General features: G+C 38.8%; 2 protein-coding genes across 3 annotated transcripts; both read right to left on the reverse strand.

Moving 5' to 3' along the window:
* Window positions 1-1,209: 1,209 nt before the first annotated feature.
* rgs1 (regulator of G protein signaling 1) lies at window positions 1,210-2,630 on the reverse strand. 2 transcript variants are annotated; one of them, XM_083676108.1, is made up of 4 exons: window positions 2,575-2,630; window positions 2,200-2,279; window positions 1,842-2,008; window positions 1,210-1,519 (listed from the first exon to the last, which is right to left on the reverse strand). In XM_083676108.1, exons 1-4 carry the CDS (start codon window positions 2,583-2,585, stop codon window positions 1,343-1,345), a joined length of 435 nt encoding a protein of 144 aa, XP_083532234.1. In that variant the 5' UTR covers window positions 2,586-2,630; the 3' UTR covers window positions 1,210-1,342. The 2 variants fall into 2 exon arrangements, with proteins under 2 accessions (XP_083532234.1, XP_083532233.1); XM_083676107.1 differs by lacking the exon at window positions 2,575-2,630 and adding an exon at window positions 2,508-2,574.
* A 3,126-nt stretch (window positions 2,631-5,756) lies between these two features.
* rgs18 (regulator of G protein signaling 18) lies at window positions 5,757-9,969 on the reverse strand. The gene is made up of 5 exons (XM_083667943.1): window positions 9,736-9,969; window positions 8,482-8,571; window positions 8,080-8,141; window positions 6,997-7,163; window positions 5,757-6,344 (listed from the first exon to the last, which is right to left on the reverse strand). The coding sequence occupies exons 1-5, from the start codon at window positions 9,855-9,857 to the stop codon at window positions 6,087-6,089; spliced, it is 699 nt and encodes a 232-aa protein (XP_083524069.1). The 5' UTR covers window positions 9,858-9,969; the 3' UTR covers window positions 5,757-6,086.
* Between the last annotated feature and the right edge of the window lie 1,734 nt (window positions 9,970-11,703).

The following is an 11,703-nucleotide window of genomic DNA, read 5'->3' on the forward strand; positions in this document are numbered from 1 at the left end:
TCAGGTCAGCAATCACCTTTGGCCCCTTGCATACTGGTCATACATAGCCTTTTCAGTGCATCAAGTTGATCACAAGCTGTGGTCCTATGCATATATGGCAATCCCACCAAAGATGCACACAATAGCTTATGGGATAAAATGATTATGATCAACATACACTTTCCTTGTTTCTACATATTATATGCAATATGTGCACTCCTGAAAGGCTGGTGCACGGTCACTACACCACTAAGCTTGACATCAGCTACCCACACACACAGAACCTAATCCCAGGTCAATTGAAGAGCTTTGTCACCATCTGGTGTTCAAAAACTGACCCCGGAGCAGTGACTACACATGGTCCACCTGCAAAGTCAGGGGATGTTTTGCATCAAATTCTAAATGACCACACCCAAACTACAATACTCATAATTCATATTGGATTATGATCCTTGAATCAATGAAAAGGAGATTAGCTGTTTCTCTGGACAGGCATTTATGTTAACAAACCTGCAATGGGAAGATATCTTTCAGTGTGCTAGACAGTTAATTTAGTATCGCGCTAATACAGTAGTTGCTATTGAATGTATCTGAATGTAAGACCCTATGAGGTGAAAAAAAAAATCTCATTTCAGGTGAAAATGCAACTCACTCCCTTAACAGATATTCCAGTTATTCCAGGAATATGAGACAATACAGTAAGTAGACACTAAAACAGACTGGAGTCCAAGATAGCAGGGTGAGTGCTTAATTGAACCAAATGTACATTGACATCACAATTCAAGAGTAGACCCTCTCTATCTCAATCCATTTCAAATGCATCCCTGGTTGTCATGGGAAATGAAAAGGTTAGGTTACTGTATGTCAAGACAAAACTGCATAAGTCTTTGCAGCAGCACACAAATTACGGACAGGTTTTTGGCAACCAATTTCCTTTATTGCATTCTTCCATATTATTTAGATTTTAATTTGAGACATAATTTGATTATATAAAAAAAGTTATAATACTATATATACAAATGAAGACCTTATTTTGTCTTTGAAATTCAACATTTAGCCATTTCAAACAATAAAAATTACTTTGCAACTCAAATATAGTCAAACAGTGAAAGTATAACAAACATTTCCATCAATTTTACTTAAACTTTAATTGAGCTTTGTTTACCAGTCTAAGCAATAACTACCTCTGCAATTATTCAAAGATAAATTGTTAACATCGCATAATTAGATTTCTCTTTTTCTGAAGTCAAATGTGAATGACAATAACTTACTATGCATAATAAAATGAATAAGAGTTAAAGATCGTAGTTTGCTACATGTTCTAGAGAGCTTGTTGTTTTTTTGGGTTGTTTGTTTAAAAGAGTCACCTTGCATTGTCCCTCCTCAGCAGGGCCTGGTAGACATCTGATTTGAGGAATCGTGGGTAACAATCCCTGGCCATCAGGCTGTAGATCAACTTCTGTGCCGTGTCGAACGAGGTCAGGCTCGGCTGAGATATGTTTTTGGTTATGTTTTCTCTGGTCCCACAATCAATGTTGATCTGTGAACAAAAACATGATTGCATATGGTTGTTCACTCATCATTTCTACATTTTGCGTCAACTGCATATTCTGACTTGACACAGATCATGTTGATGAAACGTGGTACATTTGTTATATTATGAAAGCACAGCACAATCCAACCAGGTCTTTTACCAACCTTTACTAACCTTCTTAGTTCTTAAAAAAATAAATACAATTAAACTAAATTGTGTTGTATTTTTAGTCCCATCACTTATATAGCCATTAGCGATTTTATGTAGCCATTTCTGATTTTATGTAGCCATTTCTGATTTTATGTAGCCATTTGTGATTGATCTCTACCTGTCTGGGTGCCTCCGTTTGGACAAACTCTGAGTAGATCCTGTTAGCGGAAGAGATCATCTCTGGCACAGACTTGATCTTCTTGTACTCCTCACAGGCCAGCCAAAACAGGATATTCTCCTCACTGTACTCCGATTTTAGGAACGCACGAAAGGCCATCTGTCCGGCTGGAGATGAAAGAAGGGGAGAAAAACGAATAACAATTCCACATGGAACACCAACAAACTGAGAATAAGCTATTTGTGGTTTTCCAAAATCAATGAGCTTTCAGTGAGGATGACATACAGTAATCTGCTTAGCACTTCTGGTGATGTCCCAGACAGGCAGTTATAGTAAAAGGATGTAACTTTGTCCTCACATTTACAACCCAGGAGTTTGTCCACAGACTCTCCCCAAGTCTCTGCCTCTTCAAATGGATCCTTGGGAAAGCAACACAATCTACCCTTGAAAAGAGCATCAAGATCTATCACTAGTGCCTTTATCAGTGATTTTCATAACAATATCAAAGCTACCACTCACCTCATATGTCTTATGAAAAACATATATACTTTATCACATGTGGATATATAGTTGCATATCAACTCATTTTTGTCTTTTAGAGTATTTAATGGGTCACCCAAAGAGTGTTCAAACTGGAAATTATCTTATTCAATACCACAGCCTCACCTCACATGTATTTTCTTCATTCTTGCTGTACAGTTGCTGCCTATGTATCAAATATGAAGTAACTCACTTTATTGCCATGGCTGCGTCCTCTGTGTGGAGTGAGAGAGATACAGTAGTTCCTGCCAGTGTAAAGCTGAGATTGTGATTGTTTTGAGGTGAGGGAGTGAAGTGTCTGGAACGATCGAAATGAGGTGGCCTCCATGAATGGAACACATGAAAATCAGTATGCAAAATAATGTTTGGGAGAAGGTGTTCCTCCATGCCTCTCTGACCTCTGAGAGAGTACCCACCTGTGATTCAAGGAGTGTCCCTTGGTTGTCTATATTATCCTGTAAACCACAATATTGTACATACTGTAGGTATGAGGATGATAGACAGATTATAACATCCTAAAACGAACAAAACAAAAAGCATGGTCGCACGGCGGTGTAAATAGATGGGAAAACCATGGGAAAACCATTCTTCTGTCTCACACATTATTATTAACATAAGTATTATTATTTGTAGCCATTAATGATATTCCATGGCTTGATCTCTGGGCATCTATCAACTGATAACACCTTTGTACAGTAGTTATGGGTAGAGAGGGTCAGGTTACTACATCTAACTGGATTTCAGTTGTTGTTTGTCAGTAAGATAATCACCCACCTCTTACCTGCAATAATATGGTAACAAAATAGTCAGCTAAAGCATCTTATTAAGGCAGGCTTTGAAAGTCTCCTGAGCTGCAGAATGGAAAACGAGGTAAACAGATGATAAAGAGATGATGAAACCACTGGATGAGAGCCTGACAGATAACAAATAGAGCATGGAGGAAAACGCCCTGCATCCTGGCATTAAGGTGGATTTGCATATCCATTGTGAAATATCTGCCCTCATTTATCAAATTGACACAAAAACAATTGTGAGCGCTGCGCACATCAAACATTTGGTTGTACTGGTTGCCCACTGTCAAATAACTGCAAAGCACTGAGTGTGTTAAGATTTTCTTGACTGTGTTCTGACTTGTGATTTGGATGATTTGTGTGGTCTTCAGGGAAGTTTGAATTATGTTAATATGTGTGACCATAATACTGCCCCATGTGAATGATGAAGTAATAAAAAGGCCATTATTGCTAATATTGCCCCCTACAGTAGGTGTCAAAGCCTGCCCATTGTGCAGTCTATAGAATATTCAGTGAGTCATAGAGATGACGAATTCAAGGCCAAGTTATTGTAAAGCCCACATATGGTCAGCCAAGTGATGCATTGTGGGATATGGAGGGTATTGACAATGTAGTAAGGGGTATTGACACTGTAAACTAGGAATAGTGACAAACTGTAATGTTTGAGCAATCAGACTCGGACTGAATGCAATGGCTGGCAGCCACAGTGCAGTCATTAAAGTAGTCAGTGAACATGTGTTATGGTGGGTCATTTTACAGAATATGGGGGCAGTCCTGCTTGGCTCATTCACCTACAGTATCCTGACCTCAATTACAAGGCAGGACATAATGTGCCTCCCAAACAAACCAGGAATGTAAATCTCATCAGGTGATGCAAAACACTGTGGTCCTCCCCATTTGCATCACTGTGGACCAAGCAAGACTGGGAATTTGTTTGTCAAAAGAGGAGCCTGACCTGTCTGACATGTCTGCACACTGTTGTCATTGCTAGATTGCAGACTCTCTCTCTCTCTCTCTCTCTTTCTCTTTCTCTCTTTCTCTTTCTCTCTTTCTCTTTCTCTCCAGCTCTCGCTCTCTGTTTCTCTGTCTCTTGTCACTCTCTTCCTTACCCTCTCTCTCTACCCTCTTTCTGTTTGTCTATGTCTGTCTGTCTCTCTCTCTGTCTGTCTCTCTCTCTGAGATGATGTTGCTGGTACAATTGTTATGACTATGTGTTGTCAGTAGAATCTATGCTCTCTTTGACTAAATGGCTGATACAGTAGATTCTGCCTTCATTTTGGCATGTTGACGTTGCATGTAAATTCCTTAGTACACTAACGTATTCTAGTGTCTTCTTCTTTTCACCCCATAACATCATCACTACACTGTGATACCATGGTTTCTCAGATGGACTTCCCTCATCTTTTCAGCCACAGTGAGGTGCTGTCAGTCCTCCCCATCTCCTAACCTGCAGTATCTTTTAGTCTTCAAACAAACCAACCATCCTCTTCCACTCCTGCTTCCACTGTAAATCATACAAATCCCTATAATCTCAATGGTATGGAAGTCAGTGAAGAGGGGGTGAGGAAACTCAAGCTAAAACACTTTTTTTTCTTCTTTAGATCAATGTTAATGATAATGTCAATGGCAAATTCTTCATCATTTTTTGTTTTGCCAAAGCTGTTTGTTTATTAAAATATGTTTTTTTCTGTTTCCACAACCGTATGTCCTCAAGCAACATACAGTTGAGTACTTACTTTTTCATGGCATGCTCTGAACTCTCCAGGAATTCAGACAATACAAGTCCTTGTTTGGTGCCTCTGGTCATGCTGAAGGTTTTCAACACAGACCTACCCACTGAACCACTGATGCCAAGGGAGCCAATTCTGGCACAGGCAGTCGTTTAACTCTTAGTGAGAAGAATCGTAATCACTGCCTATGATGACTTTGGCACCCCAGTGGACTCATACCTTTCTTATTCTGTCCTTGTTTTTTTTCCTCAGACAATTTAAATGAGCAAAAGTCAGGCATTATACATTCCAACGCCTTCTACTTGCATACATCATTTATGTTGGCTATGAGCCGGTATTCCAGGCAGGTTTGCTGGGAATGTAACAGTTACTCAGGCTGACATAGGCTTTATTTCTCCAAAGGCTACTGGAGACCCTGACATGTGTGAGATCTAAATCAGCCTAGGGAGTGTGTGTGTGAATTATGAGAATATTTACTTCCTCTACACACACACATTTGAGAGGGAAGCATAAACTCAGTGGGATCACTGCATGGCAGGATGGAATTATTACATGTTTGTCTTTGTAAGATATACCGTATGCATACCAATGACATGAATAATTATTTCTTGGAGTCGATACGTGGTTGGTAAGATCTATACATTTTTCAGTGATTCAGTAGGGTTTCTAAATAGGAATGTAACTCCCCTTGGTGTTATACATTGAAAACTTTAGGGCCATTTCCAGGGGCATCATGCACCCCAAATTTTAGAGGGGGCACCAAGTGCACGAGGAAGGAGGGAGGGAGCTGAAGCTTGAGCATTTAAATCATTGAAAGGCTTGTAAGATATAATATATTGTTTACTATTCCTCACAATACACAACATGATAATATGTACAATTTACAAGTATAAGCCAGCACAGAAGATTACCATCACACATAAATTACTGAATTAATGAGCTGTAGCAGACATTTAACACTAATTGAGATGAATATATATGTATATATCATATTAGTAATCAAATACATTATGTGCATGTTCTGTATCTAGTTAAGGAACATTTTAATTCAGAAAGTCTCTCATTAAAAACGTACAGCAATGTGCAGTTACCATAGCTACAGTACAGGCATTACACTGCAAGGAAAATTAGAGGTTGGGGGTTGGGGGTTGGGGGATGGGGGCTGGGTACTCTTAGCTATGATGCTACAACCAGGCAGAAGAGTCGGAGGGGGCCTGCTCCCGATCGTTGAAAACACAGGATCGCGACCTTCTCCTGTACATAGTAGCTCCAGGAACTTTCCTCTTGGTGAGCCGCAGGTAGATGTCAGAAGAGAGGAACCTGGGGTAGCAGTCTTTTTTCATCAGGCTGTACACTTTGCTCTGTGCTACATCAAAGCAGGTCTTTGTTGGCTGGGAGATGTTCTTTTGGATGGCCACTTTGGTGGAGTAATCAATATTGACCTAATTGATAAATCACAGTGCACAATTATGAGTACATAAAGTGGGTGTACACCCAAAACACTGTTACCTCACAATCAGCTGTACTTGAACTTACAAAACATCAACTGCATGGGCATGTTTCTCTGGATTATTCTTTAACTAAGACCCCTAAGACCCTTTTCGCATATACAGATTTGTCAAACTGAAAGTGTGTGGGTGACTATTCTACAGGCTCAGCTGCTATAGATGCACCTAGAGAAGAAAACCACATGTTTTTCTAACGGTCATGTCTTCCTACATCTAATGCAGCCTACAGTAAGAGTATAACACATCTAGATCACACGGTTCTTCAATGGTCATGTCCTCCTCACTTAAAGGCAGACCTGAGTGTAAACCACAGGTTTCTCATGCAGCCATGGCTCGTGTCATTTCATACCTCTCCAGCTCAGTCTAACCACAACATAGTTCCTATGCATAGTTCATAAAGGTCAACGTATAGTGGTTGATAATGATGAGTTGTCTCCTTTTGAACTCATACATCAAGATCATAAGAGGATTAAGTTATTATCTTTTGGAGGATGATAGTTAAATATTTTCACAGGTTCAATGACATTGACTAACCAAGCTTTAGAGAAGTGTCTACATTGGGTCTATTTCTTGCTGCATACTGTACCTCTTTTGGGGCCTCTGCTTCAATAAAGACAGCATACATCTGCTTGGCTTTGGAGAGAAGCTTTGTCTCTGAGTCAATGGTCTTGTAGTCCTCACAGGCCAGCCAGAAATCAATGTTCTCCTCACTGAACTCAGTCCTCAGGAACTTGGAGAACGTCTCCACTCCGTCTACATCAGGGAGGGACGGACAGTCCATTACTGATTAATTGTGTTTAATTGTTCAAGTAAATCATAGTGCTTAGAGATATAGCGCCTTGATCGAAACAGCATGCACTTTTACTTAAGTAACAAACAACAAATGGATCTGCATTGTGTCTGTATATGATGAATATAAATATTTGAAGTCATGGAGAACTACAGAACTATTTACAGAACAGGAGAGCTATTTCACTAGCTCTGATGAGTGTACAGTACATTTTGTTTACACCTATTTCCAAAATTGAGTTTTTCAGTTTTGGGGTACAATATTCTCAAGACGTGTGATATATGACAATGAATTAATATCAATTACATCTAAACTGTTCAACTCAATTTAATCCTCTACTTTGATGCCTCGAAAGGACCTACAGTACAAGTCCTTTAAAGGGGCAATCTAGCCATCATACATATTTGGACTTTTAAATTAATTATATATAGCCATTGATTCTTGAAGAATATCACTTACTAATTCCTCATCAGCTTAGTTCAACTGTCTTACCCCATCAGAACCCCAAATATACAGTAAGCTTGTTTTACTCCATTGTTTGTAAACAATGTACTGTAAAGCTTCAAAACATGGTTAAAATTATAATTTTGATCATGAACAGTCAGTCCTTGCATCCATAGCTCCCTTTATGAATTTGAGAAATTTTCCAGCCCCATCCCTCAGCTGTTTACCGAGAAAAAAGTGGCGGGGGGTGCTTTGTTGTTGTTTGAATCCAAGATTGCCCCTTTAACCTAAAAACATGTACAGTAGTGAAACTCCACTATTCTTTCTTCTAACCTTTCATTTCCCCATAGACACTGTAGCTTTCGATAAAAGTTGGTTTGAACAGTTTAGACTTAAATCTGTGACTAAATGAGAGGTTGCAGGCTTTAATCTCACCTGAATGCCCGAGCAGTTCTTCAAAGGAGTGGCTCCATTTCAAAGCTGCCTCTGGTGAGATGCTGCAAGAGTCAGAGATATATTTGAGTTCTTTGCTAATGATGTTGCCTATTTATTTGTTTATTTCTGCAGAGGCTCTTTGAATGCATAGGCTACTGTATCTGATGGTGGGCACTAGGTAGTGTTAAGACTCACCTTGTTGTATACTGTAGTTATTTGATAATATGATTGAAAGAGAAAGGCACTAATGCACCCATGAATATATTATAAGATAGACAGTGCACTCTAAAAAGACGCGGAGAACTAAGGATATGTAGAAGCATTTTAAACATTTTATCAGTTATTTTTTACTGCAAAGCAATCTTCTCTCATTGCCCATATACAACTTGCTGGAAGCCTTACTTGTTTGTCTTTTCTGGACTGACGTTTTCATGTGAGCCTGACTTGGTCAGCAGGAGGCTTAACCGGCTCTTTCTGTCCTTGTCTTTCAGTCTACAAGCAGATGGAACAAACACATCAGATATCACATACAAACAGTAGGCCTTTTATACATACAGTAGGCCTTTTATACATACAGTAGGGATTGGTGTTTCTAGGCGATTCTACTGCAGTAGATTCATACCATTCATTTGGAATGGTATTCAAGATTCCAACAATAGGGTAAACAAAAACCTTTAACAAGGAGTCAACAACATGACAACTCAAAAATAAATTATTCTTCCCATCCAACCTTATCACCCTTGTTTGTGAATGCTAGCAAATCAACATGGTGTCCGTTTGCTAGCTAACCATCAGCCTGAGACTACAAACGACAACGCAGGCTCTGAAACATAACATGAAAGGAAACTAGGGGGAAATGTACTTCTGCTGTGAAACTGAGCTAGCCACAGTAACTGCAACACATTTAAGAGTGAATTTGCATTGACAGGAATTCACACTTGTGTGAAATGAGACTTTGGTACAAGGGCATCATTCACTACCTTATTTCCCCTACCTCCTGCCTAGGCTAAATAATTCAGGTTTCTGTGTACAGTACCATACATTGATTGATTAATTGTTAAATGTTTTTCTATGTCAAAATATATTTGATCATTGAAGACTCCATTTCACTTGCACCTCAATTACCTCCTCACACTCCAACAACATCATGACACTTAAAGCCAAATGTGTGTCTACACGTGTCATGTCAAACTTTCAAACACACAGATACATGAACCAAGGCAGTACACATGGTGTAAAATACTGTCACAGCAGAGAAATGAAGAAAAGATTGAAATATTAGTTCTCCTGCTATACATAACTAATGCTAATGACAAGACTCCTTACGCCCTCATGTTCACATTCTAGATAAAACATGGTCATGGTGCCATGGCATACCACTCCCATTAAGGTGTTGATAGCAACACTTGGTGTTGTAACACCAGTTACTTAAGTTACAATATCCAAAAAAACAAACAGTCAGAGAATTATTTGTGCTGGTGGCCTCTCTGTCTACCATGCTTCATTGTGCTACAGAAATAAAGGAAGTGTGTTTTTTGCCAAATGTAACAAAAGAAATACTGAGGCGCGCAATAGAATTGTTAAAATACAAATAAAATCTATTACTGCTTCCAAATTAAAACTGCATTAGAAACAGATTCAAGTTTGTATGCCTACCTGGAGTTACTATCTTTCATTCTCGGTGTCTGCAAGTCCTCTGGACAGAGCATTTTGAAATATGCTTCCTCCTTTGGGGCCAAAAAGTTGAATTGAGGAAATAGAAATAGAAATGTCTCCATGCTCTTCCCTCTAATTTAAGCATATGTGAAACCAGACCATAAGTAGGTCTCAACACTTTTTTAACCCGTCAACTGAACCACTTCTCTTTTATAGTCTTTTCTGTTTACGCTATTTCCCCTACCTGCCACTCTATTTCCTGACCTGAGGGAAACCACTCTGTGTTTACTGCATCATCACTTCACATCAGAAAATCCCCCATGTTCAACATCCTGCTAAAAACTGTTAGCTACTAACATACAGTAGCTTGTCAATATCTTCCCTTTCTCAGACGTCTTTAAAGTATATTGAAGTCTGAACCTGTAGCCGTATATTCTACAATGAAAGGTAATAAATAAAGAGTGTTACATCATAACATTGCCACAAAATGAACACTCAAAATTACCACTAAATTCCACTCACAATTACCATTCTCCCTGAATGAAGCCGAAGTCTTTGACACAGCACAGGTGAAACATCACAACACCCCCAGTGTTTGAATAATATTAAGCGTAACGACATTGCAGCAAATCAGCTAGAGGTCCTCTCAACCTGCATGGCTCTGCCACTCTCTGAGGCAGAAAAATTATGTGATTCCACCTGCACCATCAGCAGCCAGACACGACAGAGATAGAGGGAATGAGATGTAATGAGTAGTAGAATGCATATGCATAGAGGCTAGGCCCTTCTCTTTCCAGAGTATCAGTGTCTTAATGGAGATGGACAAACTCACTGTGACACAGTGGCAGAGCAACAGGGTATAGGTGCATTCTGAGGTAGACAGAGACTGATGTCTTTGTTTAAAGGAGAGAGGGAGGAATAACAACGAAATCACACAGAAGAGAAGTAGCAACAGTGAACAGAGAGGTACAGTGCCTTTGGAAAGTATTCAGACCCCTTCACTTTCCACATTTTGTTATGTTACAGACTCAATTTAAAATGGATTCAATTAAAAAAAATTGCCATCAATCCACACATAATACCCCAGAATGAAAAAGCGAAAACAGTTTTTTTGAAATTTCTGTCAAATTATTAAAATTGAAGTACAGAGATACCTCATGTACATAAGTATTCAGACCCTTTGGTATGACACTTAAAATTAGCTAAAACGCAAAACTGTCATCAACAAATCACTCAATAAGTTGAATTGAGTCCATCTTAATGTAAGGATAATAGTTCATGTAATTTTGGAATTAACATCTTTGTTTTTATAGGGTCTCTGATTTGCATAGGAATCAATTACACACTGTATAGCTTAAGATTCTTTTAATTTAATTCATTTTAAATTGAGTCTATAACATAACAAAATGTGGAAAAAGTGAAGTGTCTGAATATTTTCTGAAGGCAATGTATATCTTTAACCTGAACCATGGCAAATAGGGGACTGTGCCAATATTTCACTGATCTCTTATTCCAGCCTGGGTAAAACTATACATTGAGCGTATAGCCTTACACAAACATGTCTTATCCACTATTTTATGGAAGTGTATAAATGTCCCCCATTTTCTGTTATCAATTAAAGTAGCCTACAGCTATTTAAAGCTACTGTAGCTACTGTACATCTCCTGAGTGATAACGAAAACCAGCTAGGTTAAACACAGAAAGTTATTTCTGCAGGAAAAAACGGACATTGAGGGTGGCACTAGGGTGGTGCAGATCAAATCTAAAGTACTGTTATAATACTGTTAAAGATGGATACAGTATGTATACTATGGTATTCTAATGCACCTTTAATGCTCTTCTAATTCTCATTGATACTAGGTTAACTGAATTCATAGAAAAGAGTATATACTATATTCATGGAGCAAGCTTAGTTCTATAAATCAGTGCTGGCTGTCTGTCCACACCAATTCACCCGACAAAATCAGG

The sequence above is a fragment of the Argentina silus genome (assembly GCF_951799395.1).
Source record: "Argentina silus genome assembly, chromosome: 1".
Taxonomy (NCBI): domain Eukaryota; kingdom Metazoa; phylum Chordata; class Actinopteri; order Argentiniformes; family Argentinidae; genus Argentina; species Argentina silus.

What these genes read in the sequence shown, in the direction of transcription:
- rgs1 (XM_083676107.1), bottom strand. Translation starts at nt 2,527, where the DNA reads ATGAAGAAAATACATGTGAG. An exon ending in CAAACTCCTGGGTTGTAAAT is followed by an intron (nt 2,009 to 2,199) that starts GTGAGGACAAAG and finishes TTTCATCTCCAG; the next exon opens with CCGGACAGATGGCCTTTCGT. An exon ending in AAACGGAGGCACCCAGACAG is followed by an intron (nt 1,520 to 1,841) that starts GTAGAGATCAAT and finishes TTTTGTTCACAG; the next exon opens with ATCAACATTGATTGTGGGAC.
- rgs18 (XM_083667943.1), bottom strand. Translation starts at nt 9,857, where the DNA reads ATGGAGACATTTCTATTTCTATTTCCTCAATTCAACTTTTTGGCCCCA. An exon ending in AGAACTGCTCGGGCATTCAG is followed by an intron (nt 7,164 to 8,079) that starts GTGAGATTAAAG and finishes TCCCTGATGTAG; the next exon opens with ACGGAGTGGAGACGTTCTCC. An exon ending in AAGCAGAGGCCCCAAAAGAG is followed by an intron (nt 6,345 to 6,996) that starts GTACAGTATGCA and finishes TTTATCAATTAG; the next exon opens with GTCAATATTGATTACTCCAC.